This window comes from Chamaea fasciata, unplaced genomic scaffold (genome assembly GCF_029207755.1).
Source record: "Chamaea fasciata isolate MVZ Bird 193981 ecotype frontalis unplaced genomic scaffold, bChaFas1.0.hap1 SCAF_4, whole genome shotgun sequence".
NCBI lineage: Eukaryota > Metazoa > Chordata > Aves > Passeriformes > Sylviidae > Chamaea > Chamaea fasciata.
Window position 1 is genome coordinate 45,833,008 of NW_027094089.1, and position 25,179 is coordinate 45,858,186.

Consider the following 25,179-nt stretch of genomic DNA (forward strand, 5'->3'; position numbering starts at 1 on the left):
TAAGCTGTTCAAAAATGGACTGAAAATGATAACTTACTTACTGTGGCATAAACCAAAGTGGGAATAACCACTAGGATGGTTATGGCTTTCACTCTGATATAACCACACTCCAGGTGCAAAATCTGCCCTTGCACGCAGGAAGTATTTTCACAGCAAATGGGCCAACTTAAGTGATTATAACTTTACACAGTGAGGATTCTGTGCAGACCTGAACTGGTATCACAGATGCTTCTCATTTTCTTACAATCTCCAAATCTATTCATTGTAACTTTTCAGTCTTTTGGTTTTAAACTGTATGTTTTTATGAAGTTCCTTTTTCCTAGGCTAATCAAACAGGTTTCTAGGGCTGCGTGTGTGTATTTGTTTTCCCTCTCCACCATAAGGCATCCCAGGAAATTCTCCTCCACACTATAGAGGAAGCAGCATCAATATAAGACATCAAGAGTTCCACAATACTTTTATAAAACCTTTTATGTAATTGCTTATTATCTTATGAGTACCACAGTTACTTAAAAAAAATCTCACTAAAGACATTGTGGCAGGAATCATGCTGCTTTAAACCCGGATGGCTAAGAACCTATGGAATCAATAATTACCAATGGCAAATCCATTTTCGTAATCATAATTATATTCCAAGCAGTGTTTCTGTGTCTGATCTTCCAATCTGCAGTCAACATCATCAACATCATTACAGAATGATGGAACCTTTCAAAATAAAGAAGAACAACTTTAAAAACATAAAACCACATAGCCCTCTCCCCTGAATTATAAAAACTTCTAATTACAGAGTAGAACACTGGTTCTGCCAGTGACACTAGATTTCTCCTTTCATGTCTCTTAACCCTAGCAAGGTCTGCTAGAAGATGGATGTTTTATTGATAAAACTCGGAAAGAAAGAAAGCAACTTGCACAAGTACAATCTCTTAATTATAAAAGATAATTTTTTTAAGAGAAGATGTCAATTCATTACTCTTACAATTAATGGCTCTTGCATGCCAAAACCCAGAATACAGAAATAAATTCAGGCATTTTTCTCCCTGCCAAAGAGGACTGGAGGGTTCAAATCTATAAAGTACCTGTGTTCTTTCCAGCAATGTTACTTGTAATTCTGTCAGGTTTACAACAAAATTGTCACTTTTTTCTAGCTTTCAAACGGTACTTCTTTATATCCACCTCTCCCTACCCAAGGAAAGGGACTTATCAAAAGATCTCAGAGGAGAGGGAAAATATCTCAGGAGGATAGAAATCACATGTCAGAAAACTCATCAAAAATATTTCTGGTATTATTTTATTCCCCTCCATAAAAACAGTGGAGATTGATTACATAAAAATAGATGAATGCATGAGTTTTGATTAAGTATGCATTTTTTGCTTTTTCCAGAAAGGGTTCAAGAAAATGGGGCCGTAGGCCGTCTTTTGAAATTGTTTTGTTTTGTCTATAACAACTTTCATTTGAAAGATGCTCTTGCCCATTCATTCCTACTTTTCACATCTCTGGTAAAGTTTCAAATTCTTGAGAATAGGAATAAGCATATTCAAAACAGCCTTTCTGAATGTTTTTCCAGACTGTTGCATTTTGATATAATTTCTTGGAAAGATCATTACCAATTTTTTCCTTATTATCTTTTACCTGCCAATAGGAATGGTCCAAGCACTGGAACCTGGTGGTACCAGGGAAAGAAACAGAAACAAAACCAGTCAAGATTTCTCTACTGGACAGAAAAAAAACTGAATTACCTGAAAAACCTGAAACCTGGGCAAGAGAATTATGTCAGATATTCATTCCAAGCGTTAGACATTGCCTGACATGTCACCTAAGTTTTCAGCCATTTGACAAGTGTTACTGAAGTATGTTCCAAAGTTTCAGGAGTTTGCCCATGATCTGTATGTGCTAACAATGTTTTTTAGTTAGTAGACAACCTTTTATTAAAATATGGGCTGTGTTCTGCAAAAAACCTGTAGAGGCCCAGTGTTCTGTACTGGAAAAATGATGTTGCACTAGGCCTGGACATCCACTCCTGGGATCAGAACTCAGTGTTCTGCTGTTTCTACTTCTCAGCTGAGGAGAGATTTGTGGGTTAACAGAGGAGGTTGTGATATTGAAGTGGAAATAAAGAGCATGGCAGAGAAGAAAGATAGGACCTCTTCAAATTCAGTATCATGCAGTTCTTAATGATAAGAGTCAGAGCTCAGAAACTCATGAAACTTGAGCAGATCACTGCTACTGGACTTGAGTACCTGTATGTACACACCAAATGTGGAATGTATCCATTTGTATCTATGTGTGTTCATTCATACTAGTTGGCTGTGTATTATGCATATTCTATACAAAATGCATTTATTTTATGATCACATCAACTTTCAAAAACAGCACCAAGGGGAAAATTGATTGGGGGTTTCAAAACTACATAGGTTCTCTTTAGAAGACCACTGAAAATCTACCAGCTGCAACTCCCTAAACTACTTGGACACTTGCATAAATTCTGTCTCATGCAAGTCCACACTGAAGACTAAATTACATTAAAATACCAGTGAATTATCTTTATTTTAAAAAATAACTTGTTACCCTCTGAAAAACTCAGATTTAACTTATGGGCTTCTGCTGTCAATTTCCTCGTACAAAATTAGTTATTTGGAAAAAGTAACAATATTTCTCAAGAACTATGTAAACGGAAGGAGTATCTACTAACCTACCATTTTACCAAGTGCACTCTGAAATGCATCAGTAAAGCTGTTTAGAAGACTGTTGTCATCACATCGTGTTGCTTTGTAGAGCATTTCAAAGGATTTGAATCCATGGTTTGCAAAACGATTTACTGAAAAATGTTGGAGAAATAAATTTTTATTGACCAGTGCATGAGCTTCAGGACTAAAATCAAGATAATTTAGGCTAAAACTGAAATACCAGAAGGTAAGAACCATAATCTCTAAATCAGCAATCCAAATGGATCACTTATATCTCAGACAATGATACGACCCTTTGGCAGGCATGACATTTACTGGAAAAGTTCAAACAAATTAAAACCCAGGTAATTTTTCTACTTCAGCATTTTCTTAACAAAAGAACCCTATGAACTGTCCAGTAAACTCCATGCTAACGTCTGAGAGGAAAGCAATGAATCTAGAAGTCTTATTACTAATGCTGCTAGATTAAATATAAAAATTTTTATCCAGAAATTGAGCAAACTTCTGAAGTGTCCACGTTAAGCAGTTTGACTTGGTAGCTCTGAAACATAACTCTCATTTGTTCATAGCTGAAACACTGATCCTTTATTGCTGAAACGAAGAAATTGAGTCTGACGGAAGTGCATGCAACATGGTACCAAGACGGGCTTCAAAAGTAGTTCTAACAAATTTGTTATAAAAATGTCAGGGCGTGCAAAATCTCAGCAGTGAAGTTTTGCATGTGTCCCTCTCATAGAAAACACACAAACTCTTCTAATCAGGTGGTAATTAGATATGTAAGCACAGCACACAATGCATTTCAATCAGGAAGTTGCAAAGACTGTTGTATTCCTCTTAAAAAGACACTGTTAATCTTTGTTAGCGAACTGTTTCAGTTAACCTGTTTGCTTTGCCATCTTTGCTATTTTGTGATTCCTGGGACTAAAAATTTTGTCCTTTAGACAGCTTCTGAAATTACATATTTACAGGCTTCCAAGGATTACTTCACAATATTTGTAACAATTCAAAGGCACTGGGCAGAGAATACTTGTTGTAAGTAAACAGAAGTCAGATTTTCTAAAATATTTTCATTTGCTTTCTCACTAAATGCAGTGTTTCATGAGTTGCAGATTCATTTTAGGAAAACTAAGACTTACAAGAGCAGCTAGGCCACTCTGGAGAATAAGGTGGCTTCCAGAGACCATCATCATATGCACAATAGTAGTTTTCACTTGAACCTTCTGAAAAACTGTAACCCTCTGCACAGTGCAATGTGCAATTAACTCCTGTTTCATCTGATGTGCATATAAAATCACCATTCACAGGCTCAAAGGAGACTTCACAGGGAGAACCTATGAAAAATATGAAGATTTATATATTGATTAATGTGGTGAAATAAGTGATCTTGCATGAAAACAGTACTGATAGGATTTCCAAAAGTTACTAGTATTGACTTGTATCTTGCCTCTGTTGAAGTTTGTGGAAGTATTATTTGCTATATCCATAAAGTCAGGATCAGGCTACTGATAAATAATTCTCAAATTCTGCCACTGCAGTTGGAAAACCAGAAACATGCAGACTTAAAAAATGTTATACATTTCATAAAATAATATAAAATATAAATCTAAATTTTCACATGAACTTTACACAATGCATTCTAGTAAACCATATTACATCTTGAATTCTGAAACTAAATACTACCCATTCTGCACCATCACAAAACATATGAATTTGTTAGAAACATCTTAGGATAACTTCATAACCTCAGTTACAATTCATTTTTCAGGCCAACTGTGAAGGAAGTTGTGAATGTCTGTAAATACTGTGTCACAAACACTGAACCACAAAAAGTCTGAGGTGGTATAGGCCTTGAAACAACACCAGTTCTAAGCAATCACTGGTTCTTGCTAAGATTCAGAGCATAACACAGACTAGCATGTTCATTTGCAACTTACCTTTCCTAAAAGCCACAACCAAAATTCCAGTCTGCATGATTTTAAAATCTCTCTTCACTAGTAGATATTTTTATACAGATGTCCAACTGAGACACAGAAAGCAGAAAGCAGATATGAAGTAGATTTTTCATTCTTAATAATTTATCTGCCAAATTATTGTTCGGATTTTTAATGAGAAAGTGAACTGTGGGGAAGAGATGTCTATGCAATAAGCAAAATGCAGTAGTATATATATAGGTACAGGCATATTCCAAAATCTAAAGAGTGTTTTATTATCTGCTGCAGTATTTGCATGTAATTAGAGAAAAATTGGCAGAAAGTTTTCACTTTAACTACAGATTTGAAGCAAGATTTGAGTAACACCTATTAATACATTTCACATTGTATTGCAAAAATTTTAAGTTTTACAGCTTAATGAATCATAATTTCAATGCTTTTAAATGTAATTTGAATTTATAGAACCAAATTCACTGCTGTGCCTCTTCAGTTCTAGACAATTTATCTGTTGTTCAAATATTTTGACTGCCTTCAAGTTACTTCAATATAAAATGGGAATAACTAAATGAGGAGGTGGAACAATCTTGCATCCTTTAGGATATTTAGTTAAAAGAATGCCAGGTCTTGGCCAGCATTTGTAGACAACACACCTTTGATGACAATGTGGATCTCACATGTCCTGTTATTGCCAGAAGGATCCACAGCTGTGTACTGGACTGTTGTCTCTCCTTTGGGAAAGAGATCTCCAGGTGCATGACTCCTAGTAACAGTCAGTGGACCACCTAGAAGCATTAAAAGACAACTTAAAGCATCAGTAAATAAGAGTGTTGCTCATACCCAACCTTGACAAATGCAAAAGCAAATGGCAGCAAATCTTCAAAATAATGCATCCTTAAAAATAACTAAGTAAAAGAAACCTCAGCAAATCTCAAACTCCAAGGGACCAAGGGTGAAGAGTGCAGTTTCTCTAGCCTTCCACTGTTGCATGTATGTTTTGGGGAGCACTACCTCACCTGAATTGTCTGAAAATTCTGGTTCTTCCCATGTTGCTAGGTAGCCATTCTCTGCTGCTTGCACGGGTGGTGGAGATCTGCATCTGTCAACTACGGGAGGTTCTGCATCTGCAGAATTTGAAAGGATGGAATGACATTAGCTCACAGAACAACTGCCACACTCAAATAGCATCTAAAACCAGAACAGCAGCTTTAATTTCATATCAGAAGCTACAACAAAGGTGCACACTTGGAAATGGCTGCTATTGGAAGATGCTGAGTGAATGGATAAGAGCAATTATTCTGCTGAATTTCCTCAGTGTTTGCCTTCTACAGAGCAAACCTCGGACTTCCTGCAGGACTCTTGAATAACACAACTGTCTGACAAATACTTGAATAATGACTTGCATCAGTAATATGTGTGAACTTCGGAAACTTTTTTGGAGTCTTTCAAGAATTCAATAGAGATTTATGATGAAGTCAATAACTGACAATGCAATAAAGCATTTAATAAACTAGTGTGAGGAGAAATCTTAACAGTCAGAAAGAACAGCAGAATAAAATACATCCCAAACCATTGTGTTCATTGCAGTGACTGCACAGATGCAAAGCCTTTATGGAGATGCAAAACCTTTATGGAGATGACAATACTCCAGGGCTTGTAACTGCACCCATAAAGGCTACACTGACTCACAATCTCTTTCTGCACAAATAAGATTTCAGCCATGACAGACAGCCTTCCAAGTGATTTTTCCCAGTACTTACCAATAACCTTGACATTGAATGTGCACCTTGCTTCATTGCCTGACCTATCGATTGCTGTGTAAGTAATGTCAACTTCACCAATTGGGAGTAGAAATGGTGGTATGAAAGCTGGAGTAACATGAACTGAGACCTGTTACAGGAAAACACTCATTATTTAAAAGCCAAAGCTGGTTACTAATCACGTTTCAAAAAGTAGACAAAATACTTTTAGTATTCTGACTGTAGACAAACCTGTTCATGCTGAATGCAAATAGCCTCTTAAAGTAATGAGGATGGACTTCACAACAGTGCTCTATGTCCCTTCTTAAGTCTGCCTTCTTTATAACAACAGGGATTTCCCTAGTCAGGATCTGGACCCTGACCTGGTGCAGATTACAGCACTGTGCATTAAGAAAATTCCATACTGACCCTCGTTTGTCAAATGGGACTGAAGGTAAACTGTGTCAGCTTAGAACCTGTTTTGTCTGCTGACAGTTCTACAGCTGCAAGGGCAGCTGACCTGGGAGAGGAGTGGAGCAGACAGTTGTGGGCCCTAAGTACTTACATATCCAGTTTTAATCTAAGCAAGTGTATAAGCCAGTAGCCCACAGATACTTAGTATGGCACTTGGCTTCTACAGTTCAGTGAATGACCCTGTGTCAGCAGAGCTGTAGTAACTGACCATAGCTATGTGACAGAAAATATTGTGTGAACTTAAATCTCTTTTACTGGGACCACTCAGTTTCCAAGTGCAAAAAGCTTCTGCATTAAAAGCACACACAAACTCACTGTTCCTCTGCTCACTCCTGATAAAGCATTCAGTTGCTGTAACTTGATCATGCCTGAGCCTGTAGGGAATGTTGCTCTTTATGAAATAGTTCTGGAGCAAGTTTTCCTGGTAACTCCATTTCCAGATCCCCTGACATGCATAGTAGTCAATAGCCACATTTCTGAACCTTGCACAGGAAAATCAGATTTCTCTTTCTCACCCAAGAAGCTGAAATTAGTTTTTACTTATTAACAAGTACTTATTTTACTTACTAACAAGTACTTACAGTGTGTACTTGTTAGCCCTTAAGATTAATGAACTGTTTACTTCCTTCTGAGATGAGTTTATTAAACTTCTTTACATTCTAAGTGCTTATTTTTAAAGCAGCTGTCCTCATATTATAAACAAGAGCACATTCTTTCTTTTGACTATATAAATTAACCACATGAGGTTTTCACACTGAAACTCCATGCAGTGTTCTGTGACTGTATAACTCTAATCAAGAGAGAATATGCTGAATTCTCAAGATACAAACTTTCTAGCAGATTTTTCTTCTACTTCTACTTATCAGAAGAAAGAAATTCCAGTGGATCATAAAATTAACTGAAATCAGAAAGACTGCCTCCAGTTAAATAGATACAGAACTTGACTTGCCTCTTCACCAGAGTTATCCTCAGCTGTTGGTACCTGCCAGCTGATATTAGCAGAGTTCTGATGTTCCAGAGTCATAGTCTCAATATTGTCTGGGCAGTGAATCCAAGGCGCTTCAATATCTAAACCAGAAAAAGACAATCAGGTTTTATATGTAGTATTACAGAAGTAAAATCTTATCACTCTATTTCATACTACAGGGAATACAAATGTACATATTTTTGTAAACTTCCTGTCTCTTCCCTTTTGTAATTCTTGCCTAGAGATTTACACATGAATAGTCAATTATCCTGTGGAAAGGATTTATTTTTGCTGTATTTTTGTTTATCGCTGAGCACAATGATATTCTGGTTTCTACACAGAACCAAACCCCATTAAATAAATATGAATAATATAAGTAAATAAACAAGAATATATATATAAGTAAATATGTAAGAATATAAATAAATAAGAATAAATTTGTTTCTTTTAATATCCATCCCTTCCATCTCCATGCTTCCCCTGTCTAGACACAGGACATATACAGATGAAAACACTTGTTTCTGATAGTCAGTGACTAAAAAACCTGAAAACAGTTATGACATGATATAGATACTATGAACAAGACAATAGTGACTAAAATTCTCTGGAGCATGCTGTGGAACTGACCTAAAAGTAACAGTGTCAAGAATTCAGGCAGCAGTTGCCAGATAAATGGACTCTTCTTTTGACATGTGACAATGCCAGATGGTTACTACACCATCTGGCATTGGAACATCTACACCTCAAGTTTTTCTGACAAACTTGAAGCACTTCTTTAGTTCCCTGGCACAGGGCCTCCCAAAACATTTGTGGTCAGGTTATTTTATTGCTTGGTAGTGCTTGATAAATGGTCTCTAGAATCCTAAGACAAGGACACATTTGGCTCTGAACTCATCTATGCCCAAGAGGCTTTAAAACAACTCAGAACTGATATCACTTATATTTTTATTATGAAATACTTCCCGTTAAAACATAACTTGGGCAATTAAATTATGTAATTAAGAATGCAAAGCAATAAATACATGCAATTTTGCCTTCCTTTGAACTCATTCAAATGAAAATTTTACTAGAAATGCACTCGTATAAATAACTACCAGTTATGGTTCACAGTCCCTTGACCACAGCCTTTAGACTGGGCAAATTCCACTTAAAAGTGAAATTCTCTGAAAAGGCTAATAATAAATAATTCTAAAAGAAAACGGCTTTTTTAAACTGGCCAAATATGTTGGCAGCAAAACAAAGAAAGACAATAACAAGAATGAAAGCAATTGAAATAAAACTGTTCATTTTTACTCAAAAAGAATAAACTTCATTGTTTCTCAGTGCCTCCTACATTAGGGGTTTATGTACTGGTAATATCTAAAAGCTTGAACCCAAGCCATGGTGTTTTATCTTGATCTAAACACTTCAGCTTGTGCTGGGATCCCATCAAATATTAAAAACTGTGGTTTGGCCCAGGTTTACACAAGAGATTCAGAAAAACCACGTGGTACATCATGAAGTGGGAAACAGTATATTTAAAGAGAGAGACAAAACCTTCCTGGCCTGTAAAGAGAAAAAAACCCCTCAGTTTCTGTAGTGATCTGGCATGATGACTGGCGTAAATGTTTTCTGTACTGTTTCATCACCCAACGGCTGGCAAGGGCCCCAGTTTGCAGGGAAAGAAATAATTTTTGGAGCACAATAGTTCATGAAGAGGTGAAATGCATATTCCCAGACAAGCCCCTGTTTTTATACTACCATAATCCAAAGCCAGACCCTTTCCATTTCAGTTATGCATGTGTGTAAGGGAATAAATAACCTAACACTTCTAGAAGAGGTGGGTAAATATGGCAGAACCACACTGAAATGCATGTCACCATCTTCTGCCCAACTTTACACTCTGAGTCAGCCAGTACACCTGGTGCTAGTGAATTTTGGCATTAACTCTTGTGCATTGTGCTTGGGGCACGTCAACAGCCATAGCCACTAAAAACAACTAAAATGAACATTTTTCTATAGTCTGTCTATCAGCCAAGGCTTACACAGCCTTTACAGTTCTGTTCTGACTCCACGGTTTGCATAAACTTGTGGTAAACCAGTAATGATAGTATTACCGCTATTATTTTATTAGAAGTTATTAGAATTAGTGTGGGTTTCACTTCAAATATCTTTTAAGCTATGAGCTTTCACCTCTACTTTGAAACTTCAAATTTACCTGCACATCAGGCCTTTTACCAGGCAACTTCCTAACGACTGAGAGATGGAATCCAGGAGAGGCACTTGATGATAAGCACTACAAGATGACACTCAAGGGACCTCTGAACTCCGTATTTTTATTGCAAAATACAAGTAAATCTGACAGGCAAGCTGTAAAGGTACAGGCAATACTTCTTACACAATGTTTAAGTTGTGCTTTCCCCAGTTCAAGCCTGTCCTCACTCAGTTATTTGCTGTGTGCTTCTCTTCAATTCTGCACTCGTGTATACACAGACATGATTTTGTGCTGGTCTCTACCTTTACACAGAGCCTCCTGGATGTTTGCACTCCATCTCCCAAATGAAAAGCACCTTATTTCTTCTCTAGCTCCAGACAAGATGAATCCTTGGGGACAGCTCAGCTGGCACACAGTCCCAGAAATGGCAGGCTCCAGCCCACATCTGGGAGGGAGAACTGTCACACCTGCTGGCTTCTGGAGGATGGGACAACGCTTTTCTGCAAGAGAGCAGTAGAACATGACTTATAACTGACAGACACAAAGTATACATTCAAAAAAATCTGCAAATAAAGTCACATGGAAAATTAGTGGGAACACAATACACACAGTCTTTTCAAGAGTCTGTAGGTGTATGAGTGCACATTAAAAACATTACAACCTGATGAAACTTTGCAACTTGACTGTCAGTTCTGACTGCAGTAAACAGCAGCCAGTTTATCAGGTTTTCTGTTTTCTTGCCCATTCTCTTCACTGAAACAGAAATGTGGTAATTTTCATGCAGATCCACTATATCTCACTCTCTAGATTTGCCTCTTCTCCTTCTTCTTCTTCTTTTCCTTACAACTTTATCTTTCACAGTTGCTTTGCAGTTGCATTTCTTTGCTTCTATGAAAACTATACAATAACAGGAGAGAGGGAATAGAAAAGGGAGTATCTGTAGCTTTCTACATCTTCTATACTTTGTCTTGAAATAAGAAAGGGAGAAGAAGAAGGATACTCTGCCATGATCTCTCTATAGGTTAGGAATATGACAGATGATTTTGCTTACTGCATTCCAAAACAAATGAAACTGGACTTGGTCTTGTCTGTGTTCAAAACAGCTGGAAAGACTAAGAGTGACCACAGGAAACAGCTGAGCTCTGTAAAATCAGGAAGGATTGATGGTTGCTTAAAGATTTAAAATGGAAGTTTTGAACTATTTTATTACCAGAGTTAACTACAAATCCTGAATACCATTGGCATCAAAGCAAAAACCATGATGTGTTTAAACAGGTTCACAAAAGCTTTGTTTCATTCTTAGCTGTTTATTTTTACTTTAAATATGGAGATATTAACAAAGACGGCAAAAAGAGGTATCCCATGAATGCAGTTAGTACACTCTCAGTACTGCTTCTTACAACAAATAATAGGCAAACACACAAGAAAAATGCTGCCTTATTCAGAGCCGATGAGAAGACCTGTAGCTCTTCATAACTTGTCAGTGTAGAAATCAGACAGGTCTTTGGACCAAGAGAACACAAAAACTAACCCAACCCAGCTACACAGAAGGGAAACTACTGAGCTCTTAGCAATTGTTTAATGACAGAAAAGTGATTCACATTCAAAATACATTCCTCTTCTCTCCTCTCCTCTCCTTTCCCAAAACACACAGCAAGTAACTGAAAACTGCTCTTTATGCATGAAACAAATTTAAAGATTCTAAGCATTCTGTGTATTTCCTGAAATTTAAACTGTCAATGCTGAAATGTTTAAAAGCCCAAGCAATTAATAACTGCATTTCAATAGGACACAGAGATCACAAACACTTCTAACACATTTGTATAGTTCAGGCAGATACTGTTAGAAAGTGGAACAACTCCATCAGAAAAAAAAACCCCAAGGGCTAAGTTTTGTTAGCTCACCACATGAAGGTCACTGACAAATAGCAAAAAGATCACAAATTTTAAAAACAGTATTTGTAGAGGCAAGCTAAAAGCATTAAAATATATATTACTCTGGGAAGAAGTAGAGAAACTCCATGTAAGCATGAAAAGCAGAGAAAGTTGCTGCTCTCTGGGAAGCAAAAACAGCTGGGCCTCTTGCTTGACACACATCCAGCTATACTAGAAAAATCCAAGTACAGCACAATCCTGAAATGGCTGACAAAAATCAGGATAAAATTTGATATATCTAGCACAAGGGAATTTCTTTTAAGTAGGACAGGTTTTTTAGCAGGAAAAGCAACTATAATAGTGTTGTACAGATATTTTTTATCTGTGCTCAACTCCAGAATTTGATCAAGTCTGAAATTCATTGAGGGTAAAGGAATTCACTGAGGGTAAAGGGATATCTATGACATTAGTCATATCAATTGGGAATTGATAACAAAGAAGTATTTCTAAGGAGACACAAGAACCTGCTTTCACCTGCAACTACCTGTGATAACACACAACACTGGATTATAATTCTCAACATAGAAAGAAACTTGACAAATAGGAAGATTACAAAGCAAATCATGCCTCTTTCCTTCAGCCCCTTTGCCAAGACTGTTTCAGGAAAAACTCGCCAGCTGCAATCAGAAGTGTGAACCAGTAATACTTTCAACGCTAGATGGCATCAACACCCTGGATGTCATTTGTATTTTTATTTAACTAACCCCTGAACAAAGAAAGAAAAAAAGCATCTTACAAAATTTATTAATTTTAAAGTGATTAACCTTTTGCCAATGGATAGGAAACACAAGAACATGACTATGGAGCTTTCCTGGTTCTGTTTTTTTCCACCCAAACTGGAGAAATGACAAAGCTTCCCTTTTCAGCAGATATCTTGTTTGTCAGCCACCTATAAAATATATGTAGCCTCCTCAGAAGTAGCTTGTTGCTAACAAAACCTTTAATGAAAAAGACAAAAATTTAAAACAAACATCATATCCAAACTTGCACTACCTTCCAGTCTCTTGGAAGGAGATGCATGACAACTGACTCCACAGAAGTGACTGTAAGCAATCCACGAAATGTTATGGTACAGTGTCAGTTATGGTTACACACGGCTGTGGTACAGTCTCAGTGAGCTAACTTGCAAATATGGCAAATCTTGCACTGATCAGTAATCAAACCAAAAAGCATTCAGAAAACCATCCAGAAGGATGCCCTGAGGTCCAAGAAATCTGTTTCAAAGTAACAGACTGAAGATAACTCCATTTCAGTTTTCTAACGGAAGGATATGAAGTTAATAAATTACCAATTGCAAATACCTAAATTCAGCAGGACTTCCAAGACCTTTTATACAGCAGACTGTAAATGATAAATAATAATTAGGACCTATTTGGACTAAAAATAAACAGACAATACCTCCATGACAATGATGACAAAGGGTAGCTTCAACCTTCAAGAGGAGGATATTATATCATTCTGATTTGCACCGTTCCCTAGATAAAACTCTATATATTTATATTGAAACAGAATTTCAGCAAGTTTGATCTAAACACCAGTCACAAGAAGGAGCAGAGATGCTTCCTAGCTAACACCCTTTCCTTTCTGACAATCAAAGGTAACTTTCTCACTTAATGTCTCAGACTCAGCAAAAATAAGATATTACCACTGGTAATCCAGGAATAGAGGCAATATTGCATGGTGTGAAGAAATCTTCTGCTAGACAGTAGAGCTGGATTTTATTAATCAAAATGCTAAGCTAGGAAGGATGAATTCAACTGATGAATATGGTTAATCTTCTAATTATAATATTTCAACCGGATTTCAGGGTCCCTTCCTTTTGAAGTTAATTGAAGTTTTTCCACTGATTTTAACAGAAGAAAGATTAGGATCTCATAGCAAACTGTCTTGTTAAATTAATTCTTGTGGATTATTTTCATAATTTCAGAGAATGTAATTACAGTTAGAAATTTATGCTTGTTTCACACAAAGTCCACATTTTAAAGACTGCAATAAAACACTAAAGAAATGGCCAGAGTTTCTGGCTCTACTGGCACTGCATTTACTGCATCCAGGTGACATATATTGCACCCTGGCTTTAGTCAGGACTGGATCAGCTTCTGTATAGCTGGACTTTGAACTTGTGCCTTTTTTTTTTTCCCCTTCAGTCTATGCTTGGAAGTGTTTCAACTGTATTTCATCATCTTACCTTTCAAAGTTAATTCAATACCCATGACTAGTCCTAAACAGATAATTCTGAAACATACAGTCCTTCATTTTTGGAACAGCAATACATGTCTACCTATCCCTGCACAGCTGGTGCAACCACTGAATCCTGACTTAGAGGTGCTCAGTTCCTAACTTGTGTAAACTCTTATTTCCTTGCCATGAGTCCAGCAAAAGTGACAACTGCTAAACCTTTAGTTGGCACTCACAGTACCTGTAACATAAACTAGTCCTTGCCTGCAGATCCACTTTAGCTTTATGATGGTAACTCAAACTGCTGGTTGTTCATATGTAATCCCTAGACCTACTGCTTCTATGTTTCTTGCAACACAATGTGTGAGACACTAACGAAACACAACAACCTTTCAGTAATCACCAGTGCACACTGTATTTAAATGATAATCTGTCCACTTTCACCATTTACAAATTCCTTTACCCTTCCCCAACTTCTAAGACCTGTATAAAACATCCATAGACAAATTCTCATTTCTATCCTAGCATCACCAGTTATTAAAACATGAAGAATTTCTCACCTGTGACAGCATGTCAGAAAAGGCTGTACTCTAACATGAACAGAAAGTAAGATCAGATACCTACCCACACACTTTGGCTCCTTTGAATCCCACTGAGAGTTTCCCTGGCAGGTGAGTTTGCTGTTTCCTTCAATTTCATAGCCTTCATTGCAGGTCACAAAACATACTGTCTTGTAGGAAATATCAGCTGTTGAACAATTAATGTGTCCGTTTTGAGGAGACCGAAGTCTGGGACATGTTCGAACTGCAAAGGGAAAAGAACTCCAGTTCACTCTCAGCACTGAGTATCAGTGGAGTTACACTACTTTGCCCAGTTTTTCAGAGGTAGAAGAGATACTGTCTGGTACATTAGTTACAGTAGTTTGTATCCATTTAGGGAACAGAGCTAGCTAGAGTGAATTTTTTCAAAGGCTTGATACCTTCCTCTTCCTGAAACATTCTTACATAGAATGTGTGAGTTTGGGCACACACTTCCAGTCTCACCTAGGTATTTACGTAAATTCAAGCTAACAAACTAACTGTGCATCTGGAACACAGTGTGCGGCCTGAGCTGGTAATGTCTATCAGCCTTCAAAACAGGACAGCTGCATGCAAATTAAATCCTGTGAAAAAGTGTGTCTTCTTGGGAGTTTCTAGTCTCCAACAATGTCTGAGAATTTTTTGGGGGATTTTGAACTGTCAGGCTGGTATGGGCTGAGTACATACCAGGGAACCGGCTAAGAGCTTATGAACAGGTTGGGTGACAGTGTCCAGGTTCTCAGGAATTTTCTCAGGCACTCTGGACTATATTCACAGAATATAGACACGTGTAAGCCTCAGCAAATCAGAAGAGAAGATACCTAGCATGCTGGAGGAGACAGAGAGAGGAGGAAGGAATACAAGCCACTTGTATGGCTTGTACACCAGGTGCATGAGAGATGAAAAGGAACAAATCAGGTTGTTGCTGAGACAAAGAGACCTTTTCAGATGTCAGGCATGGAGACAGTCCTGGCTGCTTCTCAGCACAGAGGCTTTTGTCCTCTAATGTCTTGCAAACACTGTAGGTGTGCTACCAAGGAGAATGCAGTCCTGCGCAGGATTTTTATGCAAAAACGGAGGCAGGGAGGAGAAGAGTGATCATCAGATTGTCTTATGGTTTTACTACTGAATCCTGATGCTGCAATCCAGCACAAAGCTATTCTGTAATTAAGATTGATCCCAGAGGAGATAAATGATTGTAGTAAGGAAAAAGTAGCAATGGTATGACCTAGGTTTATGTTCTTATGCTTCAATGTTATAACCTGAGATTTTATAATAACGCCTCTTTCCTTTGTACTACCTTTTCAGAGCAGATCCTTTTTGGCTAGGATGTCATGCTCCAGCATTTGTGTCCTTGATCCCCTCCAGACAAAACTCTGAACTACATACACACTGTCTGGCCTTTGGGTCTGTCAAGCAGCTAAGCTGTACACACGTACTGTCTGGACATGAGTATGTGATGATGATGATACACCAATATCCAGATACTGGCTTTCCAAAATGAGTGGGAAACTCTGATTTAAAACTGATCTCAGCCAAAGTTGGGAGATTATTGTCCAGTATGTCCAAAAGAGGGATAAAAACACATAAGGGCAAAAGGTGTGATTGCTCAAAAATATAACGAAGAAGACTGTGGTTCCCTAAACTCACAGAATCACAGAATGGCTATGGCTTGAAGGGGCTATTGGAGTGTATCTAGTTCAACCTCTCTGCTCTCCATTGGTCATCCTAGGGCACATTGTACAGGGTTGTGTCCATACAGCTTTGAATATCTCTAGTGAGGGAGACTCCACAGTTGCTCTGGGTGGCCTGTTCCAGTGCTCACGTCACTCTCACTGTAAAGAAGTTCTTTCTTATACTCAGGCGGAACTTCCTGTGCATCAGTTTCTGCCCTTGCCTCTTGTTCTATTGCTCGGCACCACCAGGAAGAGCCTGGCTCCCTCTTCTTCAGACACTTACATACATTGACAGGATTCTCTCTCAGTCTTCTCCAGGCTAAACAGGTCCAGCTCTTCCAGCCTCTCATCCCTTCCTCACAAGAGGAACTCTATTCTCACATTATTTTTTTTCACAGCTTCTGTTTACCTAGCTGGCAGGAGCGCAACCTCTGGTGGTAGGTGGTTTCAGAGAGCTGCTTCTCTGCTGTGATTTGGGAAGTTGATTTTACCAATTAACCTAATCTTGCTCCTGCCATGTAGGAGGCAAAACACAATCTCCTCTACAAATGGACTCAAAGGGAAACCGACTTAGCAACCTCTCCTTTCTCCAGTAATTGTTTACTCTGCACACAAGTGGACACCACTAGACACCTCAAAATAATTAATGGGCATGTAGGATGAATGCTGCTTCAAATGCAAGCCAGGTCTGTAATTACCAGTAACTACATAGCCCCTGAAAGGTACAAACAACACATAATAAATAATGTCTTTTTTTTAACAGCTATGGTGGGACCTAAGTGGAAAAAAAGTAGCAAACCTATGTATATGGAATAAGAAAGAAGGAACATAAGCCATCCAGATGTACCCAATATATCTTTATATTACCACTGTCTCATGATTACTCTCTGAAGGTATTACTACCCTTGTGCTTCCATATACACAGACATTCTTTAGGAAGTGTATTTAAAAACAATCTTGAAAGGCTCATTTTGTGAGGCACTCTAAGCTTCAGAGCAGCTTCATAATATGCTGTATCTTAACTCTAGTTAACTCCCCATACTTAACTGGTATGGGGAGTAAGAAAAACATATTTACAGCTGAATCTTACATGCTTTATCCACAAGAAAGCAGGCTTTCTCTTTTAAGGTTTCTACAGAAGCAGAAATACCCAATCTGCAGTACAAAGAAGCAAATTCTACCAAACTTTACTACTGAGGAAGCCTGAATGAATTTAGAGTACTGAGGAGGCTCTTGTCAATGTCCATGTGCCTGCAGAGAAGGCAGTCCCTTCACTATCTCCTGTGTAGCCATTTCTGCTGGAAGGATTACACAGCAGAAGTGCTCTTCCCTCCTCAAGAGTTCCAATGCCCATGCTTACCCAGTGTCTCAGCATGGCTCTGGCAGAAACCTGTACCTGAGCCCATGTTACCTTGGTCATGGTTCTGAGCATTAAACACCAACCCATCCTCTTATCAGTAACGGCTTTTCCATGACCATTTCCATAAAGCCTGTGAAAAGTGCAACAGTGACAGTATATTCTGCTTGCTCTGGTGTTTCTCCTAACCAATTTTTTCTGCATTAAATATATGGTTTGCAGTCGTGTTTTTCCTGGGTTACTGTTAATTGCATGACATACGACTGCATAAATCACTTTCTAATAGCACAGCAGATCTTTGCTAGCAAGAGAACTGAGGAGTATTTAATGTCAAAATCCAAAGCAGTGGAAAGGGATTTTCCTTCACTCTCCTCTTCCTAATTTATGTGATAAAATACCCTTGGGATTAACAAGACAGCTATAAACCATGCCTTTGATCTTGCTCTCTTTCACAGTCTGAGTGAATCAAGACTAGCAGATCCAGCGCATGTAACAGTGGGATTTTTAAATTTAGTTGTTTTTTTTCTTTTTTTAACTGGAAGTCTTCAGTATGATGGACAACGGCACAAACAAAGCAAAAATATATCCTTCCAATGCTTCAAAGGATATTAGCTCAATATCAAAACAGTATCTCAATGCAGACTTTTCCCTCACCTTCCAAATTCCCTGTTAAAAAAGATCACACCTCAACACCAAACAGGCAAATTCCTTTAAATGCTCCAGCAAGATTTTCAGGTACTAGAATCTTCCACTTCTCCATGAAAGAGAAGATGAAGGATCCCTTCTTTGTAGCTGACTGCAGCTTTTCCCAGATTTTTTGCACAAAAGGCACCTGTGTGAAGAAGCTTTGACAGAGGCTGCTCTTTCCCAGCATCTGGTCTGCCTGAAGCAGCATGCATCTTCAGTGCCAGTTTTGACTGCTGGAAAGTCCACAGCTCCAAGTCCTGCTACTCAAGATACTCTCACAGTACTGGCCAGCAATTTATTTTCTATTGAAACTTTCTCCTCTTGTCACTGGAAGCTAAAAAGGAAACCTAGGATTCCTGGGATGATTTGAAGAAAGTTCCAATAAATCTAAGCTGAAGTAAACTGCTATATGAAAAATGTCCTGAGAGACTCTAGCTCAGATTCCGCCTCTCAGAACCATAAGTTGCTGGTTTTTTCAGGGCTGCAGTGTTTGCTGTACTGTCATAAAGTGCTAATTCCTCCAAAGATCAATCCTGCCTTTTTCCCTGAACACAAGGCCAGGACAAGAGTTACAGAATGAGCTGATGGCTTTTCATTTACTAGCTTCCAGTGCAGCACACTAATTCAAGTGAATCCAAGTCAAATTAAGCATGCTGAACTACATCTTGTGGCTGTTGAGGAGATAAGGGCTTCTACCTGGTTTATTTTTTTCATCCTCTCCTTGGAAGACATACCAGGCAGATATGCAGGCATGGGACTGCAGTTTGCATTCTAAATCGTGAAAACCCCAACCTCAGGCAGTACTGTTGTAGCAAAACAAAACGCTGTTCTGATCAGAAAATCTAGAAATAATGTTTTTCAGGATGCTCTTTCTTGTGTCTCCTCCCTTTCAAACCTTCTGTTTATCTCTGGCTGACATTCTTTTATAGTGAACTTCTAGGATATTGTCAGTTATTCCCTATTGGAATTCCACTCAAAATTCTCCAGAAGACCTTGCTCAAGCCCCAGGCTTTCCTATTTTTGGTAAGAAGAAATTGTAAGAAAGCAAGATGGAATTCTTCCATGGTCAGTAACTCCCAACAACAACACCCCTCTATACTGAGACTATGGTAGAGGACCTAAAACAGCCAGGTGGCAAGATCTTGTTACACGTTTAAATACTTGGTAGGTTCACTGGATTTATACTGCGTGATACAAAAATTCATATTAATTAGGTAGGCAGAGGTGAAGAGAGGTTTAAGGAAGGAGGCTGTATATTCACTTGCAAACGACTGTCCATCTAGTAAATCTTGCTCTGCTTTTTCTGTTGTAGAAGTACTCCTTCCATTTTGGAAAGAAAGGAAACAGAGCGATTGGGGTGGTAGCCAACCTTTGGAACTTTCTTTCACACAAGGGCTAACAGGATCAGATCTGCATAGCCAACCATGTAGTGAGTAAAGAAAACCACTGATAAGAACTAACAAGAAAAAAAATACTTTTCAAACACATACCTCTGCAAGTAGCCTCTGATCCACTCCACTGCCCATTTGGTTGACAAAGCCGGATGCTGCTTCCCATGAGATCAAATCCTGCTTTGCATCGGATTCCACAGGCAGCGTTGAAGTAATTGTTGCAGACATTCTGAACAAAGTGACCATTTTCAGGGGGCTTCAGTTCAGGGCAGTGAACAACTAAACAATTAAACAGCCACAACCAAGTGGTTACTAGCTGGAGTGCAATAGGCCATTTGAAGGAAAACAGTATTTTAAAATTTCTAACCCAGCTTGCACCTTGGCATTTTTGCTGGTTTGGAATGACAAGAGAAAATTTTGCATGCAATTTGACATGTCCCTCACAGCACAAAGCCACATTAAAAAAATTGTCCCAGCAATGCACTGTGCATTCTGGGGGTATTCTGTTCCTGGATAGAAACACTTACCTTCACAGGTTTGTCCTACAGCATGATATCCCTCCTGGCATCTGCAATCCTCAAGGGAGGTACTTCCTGGTGGAGAAGTATGATTCTCATCAGGGCATGAGATGCAAGTGCTGATTCCACCTGGTGAACCTTCAGGCTTGTATGTTCCTGGTGGACAAGCTTTCAGCAAAAGAAAACAGAAAGGAATTCAGGACATTCACCTTTCACCTAGCATATTTTTTCAGGTGAGTTGTTTTACTCTTTTTACATTATTCATTTATATATTCAGTGTCACTTGGGGCAGAAGCACTCTCCACTTAAAGTACTGCAGAGTTCTTAACAGGTTTGAACTAATGCCTACCAGGCTCAGTGGAGTTATCTATAGCGACTCTCTGGGGACTGACATTAAGTCCATGATTAATCATCTTGGAAAGAAGCCCAGTCCCAGAAGACATACCAGATTTTCACTGACAAAACCTGCGCAGACCTTATGAAGACATTCCTGATTCAGAAGTGTGAAAAATTAAACCAGACTTAATCCTTGCCGTTCAAAACTACACAGATGTTTAATGCATACAGATTCAAAGTAAAAAGCTAATACAAGGCAGCAAAATGCCCTACTTTTGATTTACGCATTTTGGTCATGAGAGATGATCACATGATCTCTATACTAGATGTGCTAATATGTGAGAGGCACAAACAATGAAGAAATCAATCAAAGCAACTACTCCTTGAAGCCTTTGCACTCATTTACACTGTGTTTCATATTTTTAATTCTGCACACCTACATAACAAGCTTTAAAAACATTCAGGTGATGTTTTCTAAGGCAGGGAAAATGCATAGGGAAAAGGCACCTCTCACCAGAGAACTTCAGATGGGCATAATAGTTCTGAGTCTTACTGTTTTCTGCCTTGAATTCTATTCCTCAGGAAATCACCTGTTTCTTTCACAACACCTGTGAATTAGGGGAGTGACTAATCAACAGGTGCTGCTAAAGTGAAATTTTGATTGACCAGATTATCACCTGAAACAGAACACAAAGACACTTGTGCTGAAAAATGTAACTCCTAAAGAAAATTGAAGGAAATATTCTGAGAGGGTTATGCAATAGAAACACTGAAACCCAGCCAAAAAACTCTCAGTCCATTAACTTAAGAGTCAACAAAATGGCCACAGTTTCTCCTTCAGACTGCAGGTGAGGCTCTCATATACTCCCCTCAATCAATTTATAGCATTTGATGTAGCTCTGACTGGTATAAAGAACTGTACAACCATAAACACGCTCAACTGACTTCTTCCTTACACAGTTAGGTGTGCCCTGCTTGTGGAGCTGGTCTCATTTCCTGGAGTCCAGACATTCTGGTAGCATCAATCTCTTCTTTGGCAGGTATAAGACCAACTTGGTCTATTCTGTGACTTAGATGCTAAGACACTCTGCCTCTTGTCTTACTAATGAAAACCTACTGCTTTCTAGGCAGCTGGGGAAAAAAATACCAAAAAATAAAGGCAAAGGAAAATACGTTCTTCTTTTTCCTCACCTTCATGAGAGAAATGACATTCATAAGCCAGGTTTTATGGAATATACTCCCCCCAAAATCAGCTAACATGAACAGGTGGCAGTTTACAGAAGGAGGATGATTTCTGGGCACCTTCCAGAGAAAATACTTTTGTTGGTTTTTTGGAAAACTTTGCATGGTTTTTTTGAAGAAAGCAACTGAGCGGCTTCCAGTTAAGAGACAATTTTGGGTGCTGAAATTGGATTCACAAATTTGTACTTTAAATGCACTTCTTAAGATACAATGACAATGCCTATTCAGTAAGGGATATAAGTACAAAATAAAGTATTTCAGGAAGGAAATAGCACAGAAAAATCCAATCAGATTGAGAGATGGTAGTTTTTAATTTTTGTTTTGGGATTTTCAGGAAAGTACTGGGAAAAAAAAAATCCCTTTTATATAATTCACGTGTTCTTCCCATCCAAGACAATCCTCTTGGACTTCTACCGTTTCTTTCATTTGTTCAGTACAGAAATTCCTGTCTTGGACAGCACATGTCTCTGAAATACTCTCTACTGCTTTAGATTATCAGAGTATCAGAGTCATTACTGTAAAATCTCTGAAATATTTCCACCTGGCACTTTGTGAAGGTCTCTGTGCATCCTTTTTAAAACTGACAGGAAAGAGTGAAAATTAAGCATCACAGGGGACCTGCTCTATGGCAGAGCTGCCCTCCATATGCCAATTGAAGTAAATTAGCCTCTTTTTTTCCCATGTATGGCACATAAAATGACATCTAAACTACGTGTTTCATTCCAAAAAATATCCCCCATAAACCAACAAACCCCAAACCTAATTTCTCTCTTTCTTTTCAACCTCACGTTAAATAAAAAAACAAGCAGCAAAATTTCTCTTTCAGTTTTGAGAACTATGGGATAAAAGTAATTACCCATTCAGTGATGTGAGCATTTTTAACAATAAACCCAGTAATTTGCTTAGAGCTTTGAATCAGTCTGGCTTTGACGAAAATGACTAACTCTGAAATCACACAATTTGCTCTTTCCAGTCAAACAGCAGGAGGTAAACAACACTGTAAAAATAGTTATTAATATCTCTACAGAGAAAAACATGTTTTCCCAAATGTCCTCATTCTTTTTGTATGCTTCAAATGCTTATCACTGCCTTTACAGGAAGTTAAACTATATCCTAACTTGGCATTTTATGTGGAATTTTTCAAGTCAGAATCCCTGCTCATTGATCCCACATATGCCCTAGACATACAGACATGTTCAAAATACGAAACTCCAAACAAGTTTCCTTCAGAATCTTTGCCAGAAAGCAATGGCTTAAAGAGATATTTCCAAGTGTGTGAGATCACGCAGCCTATCCTGAGATGTCAAAGATATGGTTTAAGAATAGAGCATAAGCACACTGTTTATTTCCATTACTTCCGTAACAGTCACAGAGGTTATCCTGGCCACAGCTCACGTTAAAACCATCCAAAATCAGCTGTGGATGAGCAGAGGCCTGGCCATCTGCTCTAGACTGTTCACACTTGACCCAGCTAGACTGCAGACCCATCCCAGCCAGCACTACAGCATGACCCAAGTCTACACTCAGTGATGGATTCAAAGCTAAGCCAGAGCTTAAGGGGCAAGCACATCTGAAGAGCACACATGGCTCAATCCATGACTGATCATACAGTCAAGAATCTTCAAGGATCAAGTAGTGCTGAATTTCATTCTAGTTGCCTGCATGCATTCACCAACTCTGTACCAGCAAAAAAATGACTACAGGGAAAGATCATATTCTTTGGTGCTAATCTGTAAAAACAACTAAATTTTTTTTTTCAAGGTTTGCTTCCCCTTACCAGCAATGTCAGAGTGTAAAAAAGCCTCAAAACAGTGTGTGACTAAACACCAGTATAAATAAACACCAATTTGGCACTGTCAAGAATGACAAAAAGAGGCAAGAATTTAAAAATGGGAAAACCATTTAAACAGTATCAGCCTTTAAAGAGAGAGGAATCTCACGTGCACATTGCATACATGATTTCCTCAACAAAAGATGTGAATTTCTATATGTGAACCATGTTGTTCTCTGCCCAGAAGCGAGGGGAGGAGCAAGGAAATGCTTTTTATTTAATGTAATTTTCCTTTTGAGACCAGAATAGTGAGCTACACCAGAGGATTATCTCTTTGTTAGAGGATATCTGGAAGCAGGGATTAGTGTGCTAACTCAAACAAGCACAAGGCCCAAATTCCCCAAGCACACAAAGATGGCTCATACTGAAGTTGTCATCAACAACCTGCTTTCATAAAATGGTAGACATTAATCAACAATTCACATGCAGATTCTATTATCTATAGTAATGACAGAACAATAACTTTCTGACCAGAAATGATAATGAAGTAATACATGATTAATTCAGCATGCCTGGTGCATTTTCTGCCTCACATATATTCTCCTAGGGTATATAACTAACTGAAAAATTGTAAGAAAATCGAGCATGTCTCTTCTGGTTTTGAACATTACTGGGCTTGATGACATGTTGGGCCACCAACAGAATGCACTTTCTTACTTATCCTTAAGTCGCACATAGAAAAGAAATCACTAGAAATGAAATACGAAAGGGGTCTGCTAGAAATAAAGACCCACAGGGCAGAAATAAAAACATTTCCGTCAACTAACCATACTGACAGCACAACTATATGTCAAGATGTTGTTTGAAGCTAAGCAACGAACTTGGAATGTTCAACATGGAATAGAAAGGGTCGCTAAAAAACTAGAGAACAGACTTTCAAATTCAGCAGGAATTCCATTCGGCCTTCCAATAATTATGAAATAACTGACATTTTAAGCTTCACACAAGAATTTAATAATTGTAAAAGTGACAACAAAAACAAAGATTTATTCCAGAGATTCACCAAACATATGTATTATCCAGTTTGGCTTATTTAAAACCACAAATACTAAAGCCATAAGCAAAGTTAAACCAACTAGCATTGAACCCACACAATGGTATAAAGACTCCAGTCTGGAGTTAAACAGGTGGAGATTATGGGCCAAAGAGTTCTTCTACTCTGTGACACCCTGGGATCACAATTCCTCCTCTAAATGTACAAGCAAAAATTTTAAGGATAAACATTTCTGCCTTAAAAATGTAAAACTTTCAAAATCCTGGGAGACCAGGCAAACTCAATTTCCTCTCCAACAAGTCTAGTGCTCTAAGTCACTGAAATGGAATTATTCTTCAATTATCCTGGTGTTAAGAGAGAGGAGACTCACACTCCACACATTTCAAAGATTAATTTGAGGGATTTTGTATTTTTCTTCAATGCATAATTAACTACCTTTACTAAGTAATCCCTGGCATGAACCATTTTTT

The 25,179-nt window shown here is 38.2% G+C and overlaps 1 protein-coding gene across 1 annotated transcript in view; it reads right to left on the bottom strand.

Annotated features, from left to right (window-relative positions):
- SVEP1 (sushi, von Willebrand factor type A, EGF and pentraxin domain containing 1) overlaps positions 1-25,179 on the bottom strand; it is a 125,992-nt gene that overhangs the window by 59,222 nt on the left and 41,591 nt on the right. Inside the window, exons 4-14 of the mRNA XM_066181452.1 lie at positions 20,316-20,474; positions 19,888-20,067; positions 14,724-14,903; positions 10,290-10,487; positions 7,776-7,894; positions 6,374-6,503; positions 5,630-5,737; positions 5,267-5,398; positions 3,822-4,016; positions 2,695-2,816; positions 597-705 (exon numbers count right to left, since the gene is read on the bottom strand). Coding sequence (XP_066037549.1) covers positions 597-705; positions 2,695-2,816; positions 3,822-4,016; positions 5,267-5,398; positions 5,630-5,737; positions 6,374-6,503; positions 7,776-7,894; positions 10,290-10,487; positions 14,724-14,903; positions 19,888-20,067; positions 20,316-20,474 — 1,632 coding nt within the window. The remainder of the gene's footprint in view (positions 1-596; positions 706-2,694; positions 2,817-3,821; positions 4,017-5,266; positions 5,399-5,629; positions 5,738-6,373; positions 6,504-7,775; positions 7,895-10,289; positions 10,488-14,723; positions 14,904-19,887; positions 20,068-20,315; positions 20,475-25,179) is intronic.